At 40.0% G+C, this 20,663-nt stretch overlaps 1 protein-coding gene across 1 annotated transcript in view; it reads right to left on the bottom strand.

Moving 5' to 3' along the window:
- Positions 1 to 937: 937 nt before the first annotated feature.
- The window catches only part of KLHL14 (kelch like family member 14), a 60,049-nt gene continuing 40,323 nt past the window's right edge, over positions 938 to 20,663 (bottom strand). Inside the window, exons 5-10 of the mRNA XM_026072830.1 lie at positions 15,816 to 15,905; positions 11,346 to 11,424; positions 4,956 to 5,146; positions 4,669 to 4,827; positions 1,712 to 1,869; positions 938 to 1,232 (exon numbers count right to left, since the gene is read on the bottom strand). Of these exons, the coding sequence (XP_025928615.1) occupies positions 1,092 to 1,232; positions 1,712 to 1,869; positions 4,669 to 4,827; positions 4,956 to 5,146; positions 11,346 to 11,424; positions 15,816 to 15,905 (818 nt within the window). The 3' untranslated portion in view covers positions 938 to 1,091. The remainder of the gene's footprint in view (positions 1,233 to 1,711; positions 1,870 to 4,668; positions 4,828 to 4,955; positions 5,147 to 11,345; positions 11,425 to 15,815; positions 15,906 to 20,663) is intronic.

The following is a 20,663-nucleotide window of genomic DNA, read 5'->3' as shown; positions in this document are numbered from 1 at the left end:
GGCAGTGTAAGTCTAGCTTCACATTACTTTGGATCAATCGTAAAAATCTTTTAGAATATGTTTTAAGATCAGTCATTCAGAGGATTTTAACTACTTTCCAGTGTCTCTTCAATATTGTGCATAATGTTTTAAGAGTCCAAAGTAATACACTTATACTTAAATTCAGTGTTCTTGTCTTTGGAAGCAAACAGCAGATATGTTCATATCTAACAGGCTGGTGAAAGTAAGTGTGGGTTCTGGTACTTTGTTAAGTGGTCATGCAAATAACTTCCTTACAAACCCAGAATTTAAGGTTTAGGAGAAAAATTCTGTTACACTAATTTAGAAATAGTCTTTCCATGTGATTTCAGTGAAGTGACTCTGAATTTACACCAGTGTGATTAGGAGAAGAATTTGATCCTAATCCCTGAACTGCTATTGCAAGAAGTGCTCTGTAAAGCATGGCCATTGCAGTCTGCTTTCTGCTGCACTTACACATGGGAACTTTGAAGGCAGAGTGTATCAGAAGCCAAGCTGTGCAAAAACTCAGTGATACTTCTTTACCTTTAATGATCTTCTGATGCTGTGTTGCTTGCAAAGCATGTGAAGTAGCTGTAGGTTAGGATTACAGAGGAGGAGACAATTCTGCAAAGCAGTGTGAGCTTTTCACTATCTGAATTCTGAAGCATTCGTGAAAACAACATCCTCATGACTTCAACACAGATCACATGCAGGTAGATACAATGCACAATACTGATCTTGTCTCTTCAGGCTGTATTTGAACATTTAGCCTTCATTTTTTCAAAGATAAATTTGATGTGAGGAATATCTCTGCAGCAGGAAAAAGTTAAAATCAGTCTGAAATGGCAGTCTGTCAGCATGTAATGTTCGGTGTGTTTTAGCTACTTGCTTCATCAGACACCGGCATCTATCTGAGATGGGACAACACTTTGTTTTTGTTTTCTTTTAGTTTGCTCCTAAAGCATAAATATAGAATAAGGGTCAATTATGTAGCTTTGTTTTAACAGGAAGTCTGTTCTATTAAAATATTTATGTCACCCGTCATTATTTTCCCAAATCCAATCAGTGTTCATGTCAGTGCTCCTTGAGTATCATTTGTTGTATGGTACGCAGGCTGGCAGTATGACAGTTGAGCAAGCAGGGCCTGCTAGTGGCTCAGCAACGTCTCCTTCTAGTTCTGTCCAAGTCCCTTTCTCAGGACTATAGCAAATTGTAGAGGATTTGTAGGCCCCCTGCAACAGAGAACAAAAAGTCATATTGAAACATGGCCTAAGTAAAATCCATGCGACACATCAGCTTTAAAGATGAAAAGCTTTTTTTTTTAAAGCGGCTGATGGTTTGGGGCCTTAGTTTAAGAACTAGTTTAAGAACTCTTAAAGTGACTTCATTTTCATGTGGGCTGAGCGCTCAGCCTTTGCAAATCAGCCTTCTTTACAGCGTCTTATAAGCAGAGCTACAGGCTTTCAGCCTCATCAATCACTCTTGCCATTACATCTGTTTTTTGTGTTACCCCCTATCAGTGAATACAAACTGAAAATAACTTATTTAAAGAGAAAAGCACAAAGCTGAAAACATACTACACGTTGTCCACAAGTTGAAAACAGGTAGTTCATCCCTCCCTTCCTCTCAGGCCCACCTGTGTAAGGTACACACTGGCCACAAGAGCTCAGAGGAACGTAGGGTCATTGGCATTGGCAGAGCAGGTACTTACCATACTCCAGCTGTAGCCTCCTACAAGGTAAATACTGTCATCCAGAACTGCACAGCCAGGTCCACTGCGCCCCTCCAAAATAGGAGTCTGAAGAATATTCCACTGGTCGCCTTTTGGATCATAGCATTCCACAAGCATGACATCAAGATGGGAGAAACCTGGAGAAGAAGGTGGAGAGAAAGAGAATATGTATTATAGCCATACTATTTTATTATTTGTTACGTTATTAAATTTATTAATGTACAATTACAATTACATTACTATGATTATAACATTACTGTTAAACTTTTTCTAATAAAATATTGCCACATATGTTTAAGCCATCTCCTGTGACGTTAATTATTATTTTGGTTCAAGTAAATCTGTTAAAAGCATTTGCCATTAGTTCTACAGGTCTTCTACAAATCAGAAGTACAAGTGCATACAAAACCTGAACAGATCAGAAAGTAACACTCAATAATAATGTAACAATGATAAAAGCAAATTCAAGTAATATTCCACCTCACCTATCCATGCTAATGCCAGTTTGAACACGTAGGGAAAGACTGGTCTGGCAGCCTTTCTCGAAGGACAGCAGATCTAACCTATTCAGAAATCACCAGCTTAAATCTCACCGTGAAACCAATGACAAACAATCAAAGTAGAGCTAAGACAACTGATGCCACATGGTTTCAGAGGGACATGGTGCTTAGCAAGAAAGCTGTGACATTCAGGACCACTTTCAACTTTTAAGCTGATTTAAGGGGTAACCTAAGCATGTGGTTGTGATGTGACAGTCATCTAGGTGACAGAAAACGTAACCAAAAGAATGGCTGTTCCGTCCTCCCCGGTGGAGGTGGGAGAATGGCTTCAAGCAGCTGCTGCTTTGCAATCACCAAAGGGCAGACGGGTCTCAAGACTCTCAAGCTGTGATATTTAACAACAAATAGATGAGTTGAACACAAAATAGAACCCAGGAGTCCTGGTTCCTGCTCTAATATTTAGGCATTTCTCCTAATCTCAAGCTACTTTCTTTGTCAAAGCACTGCAGTAAAATTATGACTTTTTTAATATACCAGGATGCTTTACTTGACATTACTGTCTTCTCCATCAAGGGAAGACGGGAAAGAGAAGATAAGTTTGATTTTCTGGAAAAAGGCATTTGGTGATATTGGTACTTCCCAATGACGCTGCTTGTAAGATTATTTATGTCAAGAATGAAGAGTTCTGATGAAATTATTTTGCATCGCTGTAAAGTTTTCAAGGGGCCGTAGAGAGGCCACTGCTGTGTGCCCAGAATCTGTCAGAAAGCTCCCTAATAAACTGCAGTATACACATGATCAGTGGTGAAGAGGTAAATGCACTGCTGACACTAGTATAAAGAACCAGCTTCACAAAGGACTGCTTTGCTATTGAGCTATGAGAGAGCCTTGCTCTTCCCAACCAAGGGACAATTTTATCCACACTTCAATCTTCTCCCTCTTCTGTTCACTCGCAGTTCCTTTTCTTGTTCCACTCCACAGAAGAAACTGAAGTTTTCCAAAAACCCCTTCCTCCAGACAACAGAAGGCTTTCCAGAAGCCTAGACATTAAATACGTCTCGCAACAGCAAGCAGTTCATACATACTAAAGGCATCTCAGTCAAGGACGGTAGAGGTAAAAATACAACGCTCATCAGAAGTTCCTTCTCTCCCAGAGGATGCTGCATGAAACTGGCTGAAGAAGGAAGGAGAAGACAGGGTGGAAGCAATTCAAGCCTGGGCAAACCAAACCCTGTGCTGCAGCTATACCGAGGGCTGTGACATCTTAATGTTGTTACTTTAGTAGGAGAAAAAGCCAATGCTAYGGACCTCCGCAAGAGGCTGGACTGGGAAGCCAACCTCTATAAAATCTGCAGGTGTGTTTGTGCAGGCAACTTTTACCTCATCCCTCCTTTCACGGCTAGTCCAGGAACATCCACTGCAACTTGGGCTGGGGCTAAGAGGAGGCAAAACAGCCTTCGCCTAGCAGCAAGGGTTTCTGCACCAGTACCATTTACCGGGGAAATTTTACACSTAAGACTGTGCCCCCTATATGCACCACAGACACTCAGATTTTCAAAAGCAGCGTGTGATTTCAGAGTCTCACTGCGACGTAGGGGCCAGAGCCATTCAGGCACATGGGCAAGTATTTCTGGCACTAAACAGCACTCTTTCTTTTGCATCACTGGCTAATTTTATCTATTGCTGTTATGAGAGTTTTTATTGAAACAAGAAAGGAAAGCAAAAAAAAAACAAAGAAAAATCTGAGTATAAACTGACAAATATTGTCAGGGGACAAAGGAGCAGGAACTGTGCATTTTGTCTGAACTGACTGGATTAAACAGAATCTCTTTAGCAGTAATAGCAATGGCATGTAAGTATTAAGACATGAATTCCAGATGCCTAAGTAGTAGTAATTTTAATATGAGAGCTTTTCAAAAGGCAAAAACAAGAGACCTCTAAAAGGAATTAACAAAAAATTGTAAGTAACAAGCTACATTTAATACTAAAAAGGAATCTAAAGGGTCTAGTCCTAATATTTAATGGCTGCTTTTTTTCATTAAAACGGGAGCTTGTTTTTGTGTGATGCTCTGAATAAAGCTCTCTCTAACTGCACATTTTGGAAAATGATTTACAGAGGAAAATATTGCTGGTACTTTCGGGTCAAAGAATAATCTGTTTGTTTCATTGAATTCTTGGTAATGACAAATTGTCCATGCCTTTGAGTAATGGAAGCTCCCATTTTTATTATCTAAAGCATTCATTACTCATATATTTAATGTACTGTTATAATTTTAAAATAATTTGCATAAAATGTTTTCAAAATTGCTGGCTCAAGTGTCCTGTTAAATTGTGTTGCCTGCTTTTTAATGTATTTAACAATGACTGTCTAACAAAAATATTCTTTATCAGGAGATGGGGGACACTGAAATGCTTTTTCACTATTAAAAATGTGACCTTTCAGATGGTTTCCTCCAATTGCATACAGTCGATCATTCATTACAGCCAAAGTGTGGATTGCTCGCTTTGTGTTCATGTCCTGTTTTCGGGCCCAGACGTCCATCACAGGGTCATAGCAGTATAGCCAGGGGACATATTCTCCATTGTGAACACCTCCTGCAAAGTAAATATACCTTTGTTAATTAATGTAAATAAAGACCTTCATTGCCTTGCAGCAGGAATTTAGCTCTACATTTTTGGGTTTTGGGTTTTCTTCTACAGCAGGAACTGGAAAAGGCACTTGCCTGAAATATATATCTTGCCATTGTGAACTGCTCCTGCATGGGCTGCCAGAGGTTGCGGTAAGGAAGACACATAGCGCCATTCATTCGTCTCTAAATTATAGCACTCCACGCTGGACAAGTAGCCAGTTTCGTTTCTTCCGCCAATCACATACAAGTTCTTGTCGAGGCGACAGGCGTAGAAACTGGCCCTCCTGGAGCGCAGAACAGAACAAAACAAAACAAGCCAACAACAAGCCAATTAGCTGTGTCAATGATTTTTTTTTTCCTCTGACTCCCTGAACTAAGATAGCTGCTACTTCAAATGCTACTTCAGACAAATGTGTATGGGGGATTCACACGCATACAGCAATTCTAAAGACTGTGTCTGCTTTGCTAATCAAATACTCAAATACATATATGAATGAATACTTTATTTTTGGTGTCAAACAATTAAGCACGCATAAATCTGGCAGAAAATACTTTTCTCCAAAGCTGTTTGTTGCTTTTGCACACCCATGGAAGATAAAAAGGTGCTCATTAATGTTTGGGGCATTACCTTGTAAGGGATATAACAACTCAGTAAGACAAAGTGAAAAATGAGGTAGATAATGTAACAATAATAAATTATCTTGACATTCACTTTCTTTATGGTCCTTCAAGGGTCATTGTTCCCAATTTACTAAGAGAACCACATCATCAAAATTTTTCTTCAATTATCATTTTTTTCTTCTTTCTGCAGTACTGCAAATAGAACAACTTTCCTTAAGCTAGGCACAATATTACATTTCTGCCCATTAACTCAAAAAGGCCCATCTCCATTCAACTAATTTTGAACAAAGTTTTAGCCACCTGTCTGATTCCACATGCAACTCAGGTATGCAGGGAACTAATTAATTTTTCTGCTCAGGACTGCTGGACCTGTATTAGTTTGTCTTCCTTGTGCCTCCAAAATTAATGGTAAGTGTCCGTTACTGAAGTAAAAATAGAACATTAGACCATTTTGAGACACATTGGGGTAGACCATTTTGAGATACACTGTTTGGGGTAATCCTCTTCCAGGGACAGCTAMCCTGATTACTCTGTGGCAGCAAGGGCGATAGGACAGAGGGCTTTAATTTTAAGATGCAATGATATGAGAAAGAAAATTGCAAGAGAACATAGCTAGACTAGGATGAAGTCCTGCACAAAATGTTGAATGACAAGAGTTATAGACCCTCAACCTAAACTTCTTTCCAGAGTGAAACACCATAGGAGTTACAAGGTCTAGTCCTGACAGCTCTGCGAAACTGGCACACAAAGGTGTGATTGCAGCTTGCCAAACCCACTGCTGCGGCTAACACAACGCTCTTCAGCTCATGCCGAGGCACCCAGATTTGCAGCAGGTAGCTGTTGCAAATTGCACTACCCATCTCCTGAATCACAAGGTAAATTTGGGGATCTCGATGATCACACGGACTGCCAAAGGCTTGACGCTGCAAACTGGCAAGGCATACAGGGYGAGCTGCAGAGCATAGCATGCAGCAGTGAACAACTCTTGCATGCCCCCGCTCCTCCCTCAGTTTTTCTAAAGTTGTGCCATGACCAGTGGAATGAATAAAGTCTGGCTTACAGTGTCTCCAACCTGCTGGCTGGTAAGGGAGGCATTTAAGCATGTTTCCTTCAGTGACAGCAGGAATAGGATCCCTCTCCTTTACCCTGCTATTTTCACAAAATCAGCGGTACATTAACATTTTTGAGGAATTTCCCTCTTTGTTAAATGTGGCTCAAACTGGCTGATGGTTTAAAAGTTGGGGGAGAGGTCAGACTGGCACACGCATATATAGCCATGGAAAGAGGCTGGGAGTTCAGGGAGCAGGTCTGAGGCGACACAGCCTGTTTCTGGCCTTGCTTGGGGATTTGTGCATCTCTGACAGGGCATGTGCTGGTGAGGAGCTGTGGTACGGAGCACCCCCTTCGCTTTTGCCTTGCCTGCATATGTGCAATGTGGATGGTGCAGGCTGGCACCCCTTGTTGCCAGGTCTCCTGTGTGACACGCAGAGGGAAACACTGCCACAGGAACAAAGCCAGGAAAGAAAAGACCACAAAGAGCAGGGCAAGAAGGCTGCCAGGTGTCTCCAACTAAACTGATGAATTAAATAAGACCATTTAATTTATCTGTCAATGGGCAGATAGAAGCTGATGGCATATATTGCTCTGCATGGTCAAGCAGCAAATTGTGCATCTATGTTTTTAGCTTGATTTTCTATGGAAACAAAGCTTATTTGATTACACTGTATGGGTATCTATGTCTGCCTGAGTGTTGTCTCCTCAACAAAAGTCTGCCAGCTGATTTCACTCCAGTTTGATAGCGTGTATAGGTGTTAGAGGTAATCAAGTGCCTAACGCTTCCTGAGAGTAAATCACAGGCCAGACGCAAGAGTATTTGCCCCAAAGTCAGGAAAAGTGGCAGAGTTTGCATCTGGTTAGACACCGGAGAAGCTGCACAGGCGAGCACCATTGCACATGTGCACGCTGAGGAAAGCTTCAGCCAGGGCTCATGCTGCCTACCACCACCTTTCCTCAGCGCTGCCTACCCAGGAGCATTTCAGCAGAAGTGATATCCCTTATTTTCCCAACCCTAAGCCCAGCAGAGTTTGGCAGCTTTACTGGGCTCTATACAAGGTGTGGATTGTGGAGGATTTGTTGCCAGCCTTGAGGGGTTTTGAATTTCAGCTTATGCAAACACCTTCTGATGTATTTTCAGTCAGATTTATGGTAATAACTCTAATAAAATGTGCATCAGAATGCATTTTCAAAACCAAACTCTATGGTAATAAAAAGGGTATATACTCTTCTATATGAATAGCAGTTTCTTTCTTTTTTTTAGTCCAAGCCTAATAAATAGAGCTAGGTACAACTGGCAGGCATTACTATTTTAACTAGGATTTTGTTAACCTTATTCTGTATGTGTACTCCTGGTTTCATCCACACAGTGTCACTATAAGGAGCAAAAAATGAAAGTGTCAGCAAGCTTCACTCTTCTGCTTGAATGTGAATATTTCCCCAGTAGCTCCTGCCACAAAGATTTTAAGGTTTTGGTTTTTTACTTTTTGATGATACACAGTATAAGGGGTGTATTGTTAAGTGATGATTTTTTAGATGGCTGTAAAATATGATCCAGATTAAAATATAATATAGTCATCCTAGCATTGCAACCTTTTCCTCATAAAACTGGGAAGAGACTACCCATTCTAACAGGATAACTGAAATGCACCTTGGGATCTGAATATGGACAATAAGACAGTTATTTTGTAATTTTCTCCAGTATTTGATGTTCACCAGTCTCTAAAATTCTTTTCCTTCAACCCCCCTCACTCAATAATGAACCCAACTAACTTTTTCTCTTAAGTACCCTCAAAGAGGAAACATTTCTAACATTTCTTTCTGATTCCCAAAGACAATGAATTTATGCCCTGAAACAGAAAATACAACTCTCAGTCTGAGGTTTAAAACTACCAGCGTTATTACAGATCATCACAACATCTGGGCCTTGTTTCAGGGTCATTGCTAGAGAATGTTTTGCTTTTTAAAAAATACAGTCATTTTAATAAAGGATAATGTTATTAATAAAACCAGAGACTAAGAAAAAGTGTGAGTTTTTTTATCTCTTTTCTGCCGCTTATTTTCTCAGTTCATTGAGCTTCAGTAAGGAAGTTAGCCTGCTCATTTCCACTTGTGCTTCCTCATGCCCTGGTACAATGCAGTACTTTTTGCTGACAAGCAAAATAAAACCCTTTAAATTGGAATGTAAGAAAAAGTAAGGTGTTGTAACTGCTATTATGCTCCATACACCCCCTTCAGCTCTGGGCTGAGTTGGGTTGATGGGATCTCTTTGGTTCCAGGAACAGTATTGGATTGTGGTGCTTAGCTGTGGTTCATCCCATTATCAGTCTAACTGAACTGCTTTCCAAAAAACATCTCATTGCTATTGTATTGTTAGGCAGACACATATTTTAATACCTAATGAATCATTTGCTGCTTCTCTAAACAACATACACCTGAAAATGCCACATACTTTTCAAAAGCAAGTCTTTTTGAGATGTTCTTCAAATTAAAAGAATCCAAACTTGGCTTGAAACAAAAACAGGCTGATGGCTCTGAATCCGTAACGGATTTAGACATTTCTTTACAGCTTGTACAGTGAAATCAAGCTGATACGGATTTTATAATATGAGATAAAAGTTTACCCATCACATATTTCATACAGATTTTTAACTTGAGAATATACTGCCTGTGCATGAGACCCATGTTTACCTGGCAGTCATTTTAAAGGAGCTATGATAGTCTATCCAGCCAATTATTCTCACACTAAAATTCCTAAGCAGGTTTTGACTTGATGGACCATAATGACTCAGAAGAAGCCATTAAACCCTCTGTCTCATCAATGGTGCTGGCATTACGCCAGCACATACAGGGCATGACCCTGGACTCCTAGGGGGACAAAATAGCTTACTGACTTTAGTGGGAACTTTATCTGACTAAGGAGCTGGGAACTGGGATTTCCTAAAAGCTCTCTCCTGTTTGCCACACCTCTGAGGAAGTCATTAGGGATGAGTAAATAAACCATTCAACACATTTTAGAAAAATATTTAAAAGTCCCTGTTTTCCAGCCACAGTCCTTATGCTCAGGAGCCTTTATAGGAAAATAACGGGCAATTATGTATCCTGAACAAAAGAGGTGACAATTAATGCTGTCACAGCAAAGCCCCTAGCAAAAAGGACTATGTATGAGTGGACTATTACATTTAAATAAAATTGTAAAGTGCTGAGATGCTAATACATCGCAGTTTATTACTGGGCAGCTGCTAAGCAGTCATAACGCTCTGCAGAGTTTCTAATTCTTGGCTGAAGGTGGCAGCTTCCACCACAACACAAGACTGAAGGCATATTCAGCACTTGGTATTATAAATTGGATCTGTATTTGCTAGAATTGGCCACTGTAGAAGTGAAAAAATTGCCACTGTCTGCCTTCTCCAACCCTCAACTACCTCCTTCTGCCTTCTGAGCTCTGAGCTTTCTCAGCCAAACAAACCCAACCCATCCAGGCAACTGCATGTGCCCCTCAGGAGTTCTGCTTGCAGATACTCAAAAGGCCAAATTAGCATTGCCATTAGGCTCCATGTAAGAGCTTCAGACTCCATGCAAAGCCCAGTCTGCCTCCTGGCTCACTGAGGATGACCTGCACAGCAGCACTCAATCTCACACACAGCCTCGAGCCTGCAGCGAGTCAGTTCAGGGAGCTGAACCAGAGGGCAGGAGTCACTCTGCTCTACTATGATGCAGTAGTTTTTGGTGACAAGCACCACACATGGGTCTGCACATGGACATAGGTCGGTCAAACCGAATCCTGAACAGGGGCCCTTCAAAAACTCTGCACAGATTTTACCTCTGAAAATTTGAAGAGACAGACATATTTCCATGCATCTCATAATACACACACACCTGAATCACACAGTTGCATTGAGCTTAGTGTATTTATGACTGTCAGAGCTCCGATCATCGAGGACAGAAAACAGAAAAAGAGCCAAAATACTGTCAGCACACGGAATAAGGAGAATATCTTAGGAAGGTGGTGTGAGATATCTTGTACATAAGATCTGCRAGAAGATGGATGTTGTTGAACTGAAGGATGGACAGTCCTTTCAACGTTTTTCATAAAATGTTATAACTTTGTATTGCCTGGCTTTAAGATAGTTTTTATGAAGAAACATGTACCATTCAGTTCAGGTTTAGGGGACTTTTTTCCCTGTCAGGGTAGGAACTGGGATCCAGAGTTAACTTTAAGCCACTTTTACAGGTTACTGCTCAAGTTCACATGCAGCTCTGCTCTTCAGTACACAGTAAGATTAAAATGTATGCTACTCTAATATGCACTGGCTGACAGCAACTTCAGCCAAAGACCACCTAGGATCAAGAGTCCTCTGACAGGGTAAGTCAGGCTGAGGAGAGCTTCTCATGGCTGGTGTGGTGAAACAGGATGGTGTCAACATGTGAAGTTTTCTGTTCTACATAAGATATCTGACTGTAATTATGCTTGTTTACTGCTAACTCATCATGACATTTCAGTCAAGGAACATGACAGGACACTATGGAGACTTCAAAAACCCCTTCAGATCATACTCAGGCAACCAGTAATTGCAGAAAGTTCGTGGCTATTTTGCATCAGTTAGCACCACAGGATTTGGCATCTGGACTTGTGGATTTGGAATATTTAAAAAAATTCGGAGACAGAGGAGAAGCAACTGCACACTGCAGTTTTATCTCCATACTTTCAATGCTTCTGTAGGCCTCCTTACTCCCAGAACTAAGCCAAACTTCAGCTGCTCCTAGGATAATAAAACATATATTGAAAAACACGTAGTAGGTTTTTACCTCTCTTGCATGGGTGGAAGTTGTATCCAGCTGTTAAACCTGGGATCGTATCGGCTAACAAAGTTTGTACTGTGTTTCCCTGTAAAGATAGATTATTTTGACACTCAGCTGTTTGTTTCATGTATTTAACATCATGATTGTAATATATATTACATATACTTCACAAGTTGACAGCTTTTATGAAGGGTTCCCCCTTTTAAAACAATGTATGATTTCACTATGTGTACAGTAATAATTCAACAAACGGGGCACTACAAGGTTTGAATTAGCAATTGTTAGCAGTAAAAGTAGACAGAGATTATTCTTGCTCTCTGTAATAAGACCTTGAAAATGTGTATTTAGCTATAGTTATAGATGCTGTGGTACTTCCACAGCCACAATAAATCACATCACTAAACAAAATTACTGCCCAAAAGAGGGCATTTCTGTGGTATTGCTATGATGAGACTATTTTGTGTCAGGTAAAAAAATCATAGGGAGAATATGTGTTTTTCTTTCTCCTCACTTCATGCCTATGTGCAACATGGTGAAAAAGATTAGGCAAATAACCAGGAGCTGCATAAGCCATCAGCATGGGGTATGCAGTCTTTGCACTAGGTGGTTTATTCTACCATCTACTTTCAGTGTAAGTTCAGAGGAGTTACACATGTGCATCGAAGGGGGAATATACTCTTAGGGTTTTATTCCAAGAGTGTTAGTTAAAATAGAAACATGAGCAACATATACCAGCTAACTACCTTATTCCTGCTGTCAAGCCCCAGAATTGTATTCATGTCTTCACGATATTAAGATTTCACCTTATTTTACATGCAGATTGACATCAAAGCAAGAAAACTGAAGCAAGAGAGTGCATGGCAATTTCTTGTAACACCTGAGACTTCAACAGATGAGGATCTCGGAAAAAGAAACCTTTGTTTATGTATCTGTGACTAAAAAATTGAATTAGAGGCTTCAGAGGACAGTAGAATAATGCAACTGCATATGTCACAGTTACATAAATGGTCACTGAGTATCCTACAAGGTGAATATTTTTGCATTGGAAAAGCCCCTTTGGGATTGGCTCTCTTTGCTTGTTTCTTTCTACACATACTTCAGCCTACATAAATAAACCATCAGGATTGTAGAGAAGAATAATGATACAGATAAAATTTATATTTATAATAATTTAAGATCATGTTCTACAAGGAAATAGAAAAAGAAACCATGTTGACCTCTCCTTCTGGAAGCAAACTCATTCTCTCACTATTAAAAGCATGTTCCTTATGAGAAGAGGAAAGCAGATGACTGATGAATAATGCAGCATTTCCCTTCAAATCCAGTATGGTGCCTAATGAGGACCGAGGTCCCAGCAAGCTGAGCACTACTCAAACACATCTCATAGGGTGAGATCCCCATACACTAAGGGCAAGTGGTAATTTTGCCATCAAGTTTAGCGAAGCCAGACTTTGTTATTGGTCCCTATCTGAATTCTTTTAGTCTACAAAGAYGGCAAAAAAACATGCATTGAGGGCTATAGATTCAATAAGCAGCAAAAGCAATAACAGCAGGCATCTGACTAGCTCTAGGTCTCACTGTTTAGGACATTTATTAATCTATTTCTATTACAAAAAGAAGAATTACAAAACAATGTAAGTATTGATCATAAGTTTGGACTTCTGCTAAAAGGATCTAATGCTGCTCCTTCTGAGTTACTACATCCTTCAGAGTTACTTTTGACTTCAGTGGTCATTGGTTACATAGCAGCTTTTATTTGTGATCATACAAACCTCATATCATGTACAAGTGTTATGCATGTAGAGGATTGTATAGCATGCAATGGCAGTTATTTCTAGTAAAAAGAGAAGTTTTTAATGAGCCTAGAGTGGGAATACAGGATATAAATCTGGTCACTTCATGGGAAGGAAGATGCAACCAAACTAGAAGAGGCACAGAGATGTACCTCTACGATGACAGGAATAGCAGAAGACTAAAGAACTTGGCTTGTTGTATCTAGCAAAACAAAAGTTGAAAGGGGATGGGAATGGTGTCTATAACACAGAAGAGGAACAAATCTCCAGGAGGGGAAAACTATTAAGCTAAAGGCCAACTTTGGCATGAGAATGAGGTGATTTAGACAGTCAAAGAATACATTAAGACTGGAAATTAGAATACAGCTCCTAGTCATTTAGAGCCGTTGGGTTCTGTAACAACTTTCCAACAGGAGTAGTGGGGGGCTAAAAATCCAACTGCTTTTAGGAGCCTAGAAAATTTACAAAGAAGGACTATACAATGGCTGTGAAAGGACTTGATGACCTATTTAAGTTGCCTGGTATAACTGTTTTCATTCCAATTTAATTTTGGAATTCAGTTTGAAAGACAACTGTATCTATCATTTTGCCTTGCTCGTCACTCGGGAAGCATGCACACATTAGGAAACACTTGTCAGAACCTAGGAACTGCGAGGAGTAAACAGAAATCAGGGTTAGTAAATCAAGCGAATGGGAGAAAAGAAGACAGACGCAGCCCTCTGCTCTCTGCAGGAAGGTCTCTGTCCCCAAGTCAAAAGGCAAGGGCTCTGCAGGTTGCAAAGGTTGGTGCTAAATCCACACTAAAGCTCTGCAACCTGCTCTCATCAGCATTCACTTGTGGAGTGATCCCTTGTGACTGGAAATGCAGCACGAAGGGTGCATAGACGCTCCCCACGGTCAACAGGGTGCCTCAAGATCTGCAAGTGCGATGGCTAAAGAAGTGCATAGCAAGCCTTCAACTTCCCAGTCTCAAAGATAACTCCATCCACTGAAACAACACCAGCATGTTCTCATGCAAACTGAAATCTTTGCAATGCTCTGGCAGGACAGTTCCAATTAGGTCCATTTGAAGCCCCTACTGTACTATGAAAACAGCAGATAAGGGCCTTTACATAAATGTAAATGGGTATAAGTGAGTAGTCCCCATGTAGCTGCCCATTTAGAGTAAATCAGTTTGAAGAAAGAACTAGGCCAGCAACAGCACAGGATGTAGTTGATGATTTTCAGGTCCACTTTTTGTGATAAGATCCATTTCTCTCGGGGTACATTTGTAAAGGGATCAGCATCAGTAGTCCTCCTATCTCTTCTATTTCTGTCTTTTCTACAGACAAATTGCAACTATTTGGTACTCACAGAACAAGGAAGCTGTTAGACTTCTGGTGGCAATGTCTTCAGTTCAAGACTTGATCTAGATCTAGGTGGCCTTAAAATTAAGGTACTATCCAGCTCATGAACCACCTTGTTATGACAGCTGTGTTCAACTCCTACCTCAGACGTGGGATACGTACCCCTCCTTAAGTCTATCCATTACTCTGTGACTCAGTTTTCACATCTTTAAATTGTGGATGATTATACTTCTTTTCTTTCATGATGCTTCATGTGACATAGCTATTTAATTTTAAACTGTCTGGAACAAGGTCTGCCTCTATTATCCATATGCCTATCATCAAGCACAACAGGGGCCCTCAGTTGTTGAATGTGGCTGATACTCCTAATAATAATTGTCATTAATGCTATCTCCTGCTTAACATAAAATTCAGCAATAGAACTGAAGGGTTCTTCTCCTAAGACATTTAGTGATATTTTTAACTACACCGGAAATATGCTTATAGGGTGGACTGGATTGTTTGTCTCAGATTTTAGGAAGTGAACAGATGTAACAATTTTCTATAATTTGGTTTAGTGCAGATGCTGAAATGGGGCATTCACAATAAAATATATGCAGTATATGTAATTTCAGCTGGATCCTCTGGTGTTTTAAAGTAAAAATGTGTACCTGCAAGCTGTTTTATGGTTTCTCAGTCATAATTATCTCTGTTACACAGACTGCTACAACTACAATTCTTTCTTTGTATGCAAGCTTTTTAACAATGTCTTGACAATTTCGTGAATTTTGCAAGGCATGGTATTCTCCTTTTGCTTTGCTCAGAAGCCTGTTAAATTGTTTAATTTCTCTTTGCGGTAAATTTATGAAGTAATCAAATCAAAGAAGGTAGCAGCAGATAATCTATATGAGAAGCTCTTGCACAAGACTAAAAAAAGGACCAGTTTAAGAATCTCAGAGTCTAGATAATTAACACATTAACAACTTTAGCTGCAAGTATCTGGTTTGACAATAGAAAAGAAGCATTCATCTACTGCAATTGCATTATTATATTATGACTGGAAGGAGACTGGAAATGAAGGTTAAAATTTTTAACAGCTGCTGCCTGGTGCACACACTTGAAAGAGTCTGTTCTGCTGCCTGTGGCATTTCTCAAGGGATGTGGGAGCTGATGAATGATGGTGATGCTACTGCTAAAGTACCAGATATTTATTACATCACTATCTAAACGTAGCCTTGGCTAGTTCAACATTTAGGTTAAGGGTCCTCAAAATCACTTGCTAATGACACAGCAGCCAACCTGACAGACAGACACAGAAAAATAGATATTGCTCCTGTCTTTTAATATTATATACGTACCATTAGGGTTCCACTGGTCTTCCCCTCCCAAAACAAACAAGAAGTTTTCCACTTCCACAACACAGTGATGGGCACTGTTATATGGCATAACTGCAAGCAAAACAAGAATTCTTTATCAGCTCAGGGCACTGATTCCATAAAATTTTTCCAAAGGTACAAAATACAATACTGGAATTAAATCTGCAGGGAATAATAGGGGAATGCATCACCCCAAGCGTGTTCAGTGAATTAACAGCAGACAAAGCCACTTATCAATCATTTCACATCATGCAATCTTGCAAATAACTGAAGCAAAAAGCTGAAATTCTGGTCCCTCCGCATCCACGCACCTGTCCAACTGCCCTATACACTGTTCTAAAAACAACTTACATAAAGGAGTGAAGTTGTCTGATATTTTCCTGAAAATAAACAGCTGCTAGGAATCCTAGTATGGTAGGAAACATTAAAAAAAACTCAGCCCAGCTTTGTTCTGTTGGTAATGTTTCCACAAGAAGAGTCAGTGTGTTCAGTAGCTTTCCATTACACAGCAATGAACAAGCTGCATTTCCATACAGTTTTAAGTTTTTAAATTAAGGTCCTGCTGATTTAATGCCTTTTCCAAATGTATACGCTTAATTTCCTGTACAATGTCATTAGCAGCACAATCACACATTTTCTATTCATCTAATCAGGAAGCCCTTTGTTAACAAAGATCAAAACTGTGGAATTAGGTTTGCAATATGCTGTTTTGGGGAGGTATTGAGATTGCTATAGACCAGCTAGAGTCACAATAAACAATTTATTATTTAATTTACATTTCCATTACAAGTACTAAGACACAAAAATACAAGGTGCACATATCCATACTATGCACATGTTATTGTGCTGTGCCACACAACACTATTGTAATATTATATGGTAAATGTAGACACAGCATTAGTTATCATACCACATGCAGTAGTTTTGGCCCAGTGACACCAGTAGGAAAAATGATGTCCTTGTTCAGCTCATCATATGGGCACCTTAAATCTAGGTGAGGACAAATGGGGAGGTGATGTGCATGTACAGGCAGGGAACTTATTGCTTGACACGGATCAACAGAGCACTTAGGAAACCAGTGCAGTGGGAAATCAATATGACTCAGGGCCAGCTCTTACTTYGTGCTCTTTTGCCAATGCCAAAAAAAAAAAGAAGAAAAGAGGAAGCCTATCTCACACTTGGATTATTTTGGGTGATATATCTCTCATTTCATTTGTTTTATTATCTTTCATTTTTCTCAAAATGCAGTTGTGCAGTATAGCATATGCAAATAATAATAATAAGAAATACGCACAGCTTTGTTATTTAGGACACATTTTCTTAAAGATCAAGTGGACTCATTTAAGCTTCTTACTGAAGTTTTTGCCAAGGCAATGATGAATAAGTAAGGTACATTTTTAGTTTTAAGTAAAGGTGGAATATCATTTTCATAGTCTATGCTCTTACAAGTCATATAAGTGAAGCAATTCTTAAACTGGGCAGCTGGGTTCAGTAAAAATGCATTAATTAAGGTTATTTGTTACTAGTAAACTGTATAACTAGGAAGCAGTCCTACACTAGGCACTGCATAAGAATTTATACTACTTATAGTAGGATGAAAGAATGAGAGAAACATTTGATACCTTCTTAGCCCCCAAATCATATTTATCTCATTCTTTAATCTCAGTCATTTTCTCATTTTAAAATCTTTTTTCTCGCAAAAACCCAGAACTTTCCTTGATTTTGTGGATGCCTGTACCACAGAATGAATTTGGGTCTCCCACAGGGAATTTGTTGTCTCCCTTAAACACTTGCTGGGGCACCCCTGCCAAGAAAAGACTCCTTGGAATCACTCTGCAAGGTCTTTGATTTTTACCTAACCCACTGCTCTTATTACATTTTCAAATGATGCCCAAGCCAACATTTGAACCCTCAACCAAGTTCTTCCTTTGGTCAATTTGAAGGGATACAGCATTTATTGAAAAGAACGGTGCACACATGCATATTTTTCTCATTTTGTGTTTTCATTTTTGCAAACACTTTTGTTTATTYATCCTCCATATTGATACAAACAGGGCCAGTAGAGGAAGAAATTATATTTTAAGCTTTTCTGCCATTCCCATGCATATAAACTATGCAATAAGACTCCCACACTTATGATGATAATTAAACCTTGAAAACTAAGGGCTTAATCCTGGCTCCTACTTAACTTGATGGCACCATTCCCACTGACACGGGATTGGGCCCAAATGACCTGAGCTATCATCTGTAACTTGTGGGAAAGCTAAAGGGAAGTTTGCCTAAGGAAGGGTAGTAGTATTTGGGAACCAGAAGGAAAGGTGACTATAATAAAATATTGCAGACCTTTATTACGACCTTTGTTTCTTACAGAGCTTTGGGGAAAACCCTGTTCTCAGTCTCATGAATTTGGACTGCAGTCATGCTCTGCCCGCCTCTGCCGAGGTCGGAGGGAGCCAAGCAAAACAGGGAGGGCAGGACAACACTGTGAAGATCTCCAAGGGAGTTTTTGCATGGAAACTGTGAAATCACCAACATTGCAGCCTTTCTCCCTGATCATTTTCAGAGGCCCTCTTAATCCCAAATTCTACACAGAAATCAGAACTGTGGGAATAAGCAACACTTTTACAGCTATAAAATGCCCTTTGAAAGCAGTAGGAAACTTTTGTTAGAAACCATAACTCCTTATGAACAGATGTCTGTACAGGACCCAACTTTTGGTAGATACAGTCAAAATCAAGCATCAATGAGCATGCTAAATTCAGCTTCCAGCAGCAACAATCTTCTCAAGCTCACTGGGGCTGCCAGGGTGTAACAGGAAGAATTTGGCCCATTATGCAGTCTGGCCAACTCGCCGTTTTCATTAATTTTATATCAGCCTTTGTCTGCTGTTTTGTTTTAATAATGTGAAAATCACATCTTCTCATTTTTAGATTTCAACTCAGTGGAACACCTGCCTGCCCGGCAAAAAGGGTATTTGAAGAGAAGTTTGTACGCCACGCTCAGACACAGCCCAGTGTGAGTTTTTAGCGTGTCAGTCAGTGAGTTAGAGGGAAAGGGTAAGGAGAAGCTAATCAGGATGAAATGAGATTAAAGGCTGTCTAATTTTACAGCAACTGTGATCCATCAGCCACTGTGAAAGTGACAGTGGAAATGAATGATGGAGACAGACAGGTGGGGCTGTACATTTCACTGATTTATCCTCAAATGCACTGGGCCTTATTTTATTGAGTGAACATGACCGCATTTATCATGACTGTCATCTAAACCCACTTCCCTCCATTTAAAAAGGTCACTTTACTAGGAGGGAGTAGAATAGAGGCACTTTCAAAACAGATTTAAAATTTAATAACACATGTTTATAAAACCCTGTGCGAGAATTCTCAACTTTATTAAAGACCAGTTTAAAAGGAAGGAGAAAAGACTATTAAACAGAGAAAAAGATGAAAAAAAGTCATGGTCCTCTGAGAAACATGTTTAGCTACCAAGGCGATAGGTGCTAGAGCATTACTTGAGACAGACAGATATAAACAGATTAGACARAATTGGCAGAAATCACCTCTTCTAACCCCCCGACCCTCACACACACTTTCCAAAGCTCTGGAGGCCTACGGTTAACAAACTTGTGCTTTTCTGGAACAAGAGCAGAAACAAGTGCAAGCAGTCCTAGAGAAGACAACATTCCCACCAGCCCTCTTCTGCAATTTATGAGTGCTCTCTAGCAGACCCTCAGTAGGGTGGAAGGCAATTTCTCAGATACAGGTTAAAAACATTCAGAGCTTTTTAGGTCAAAACTGTACTTTTGATTTACACTTGAGAATGATCTGGAAGGTAGTGGAGTCCAAGAGCATAGTGGTATTTGTTAAGAAATACTTCATTAAACAAAAGTCAGTGACATCGTTCAGGAGTGATACTCCTGGATGTTCTCCAGACAYGGACACAGGTGGGAGACACAGCAACACTGCCTATTAGGATAGCTGTCCCAGGCAAAACTCCTTGCATACGCCAAACTGGGACCTGCTTTCAAATCCAGAGTCTACTGCTTACAGCCAAACGCTCATGAAACAAAATGCGCTTAACCATAATGGCCTTGAAGGTAGCCAGACACAGCGATGCTCCAGAGAACCTCCAGCTTTCGAATCCGGGTGACATTGCACTTAGCTAATGAACAACAATGTGCACTGTTCGCCTTATCCAGTTTTGCTTAGTTTCTGAGAACAACTGCACATTTAGGAAACAACATCTGCTTGTTCCCACATATTTCTCAAGGAGTCATCAATTCCTCCTCCTCCTTACAATCCACTTCTCCCTGTCTATCCTCACTTCAACACTAACTAGTAGGGAAGAAGAGAGAACAGGAGTGGCATTTCTCAAGAGAGCAGGAGGGACAACCTCTGGTCCCAGGAAATCTGAAGGCTGTGATACAGCCCACAGGCATTCCCTTCTCGCTAAAAACTCCTTTCAGAAACTGCATTTGATTCTTCTATTTAATGCAAAAATATTTGTACCCATAGATTTTTCACTGTCCTGAACAGTTTGGCTCTTTGGGATATAGGAGGTACTATGATGAAAGCAAAGAAGTCTTCCTCAGCTACCGCACGGCTTGAGCATAGCCCCTTCAATACTCAGTATGCACCAAGAAGTCATGCTCATCTTATCTAACGACCTGCACAGAAGACACAAGAGAAGAGTCTGTTTCAAGGACCAGGATGTCATTACCAGAGGACAAAAGGAGACAATAACGACCTTCCACAACATTAAGAGCATAACCTGTTGGCTAGATAATATTCAACCATTGCAACCTGAAAACTAGACAGTTGCAGTGCACTCCAG

Source organism: Apteryx rowi, unplaced genomic scaffold (assembly GCF_003343035.1).
Source record: "Apteryx rowi isolate R43461 unplaced genomic scaffold, aptRow1 scaffold_352, whole genome shotgun sequence".
Classification (NCBI taxonomy): domain Eukaryota; kingdom Metazoa; phylum Chordata; class Aves; order Apterygiformes; family Apterygidae; genus Apteryx; species Apteryx rowi.
Note: the sequence above shows the minus strand (reverse complement) of the source record. Positions and strands in the feature narration are given on the sequence as shown.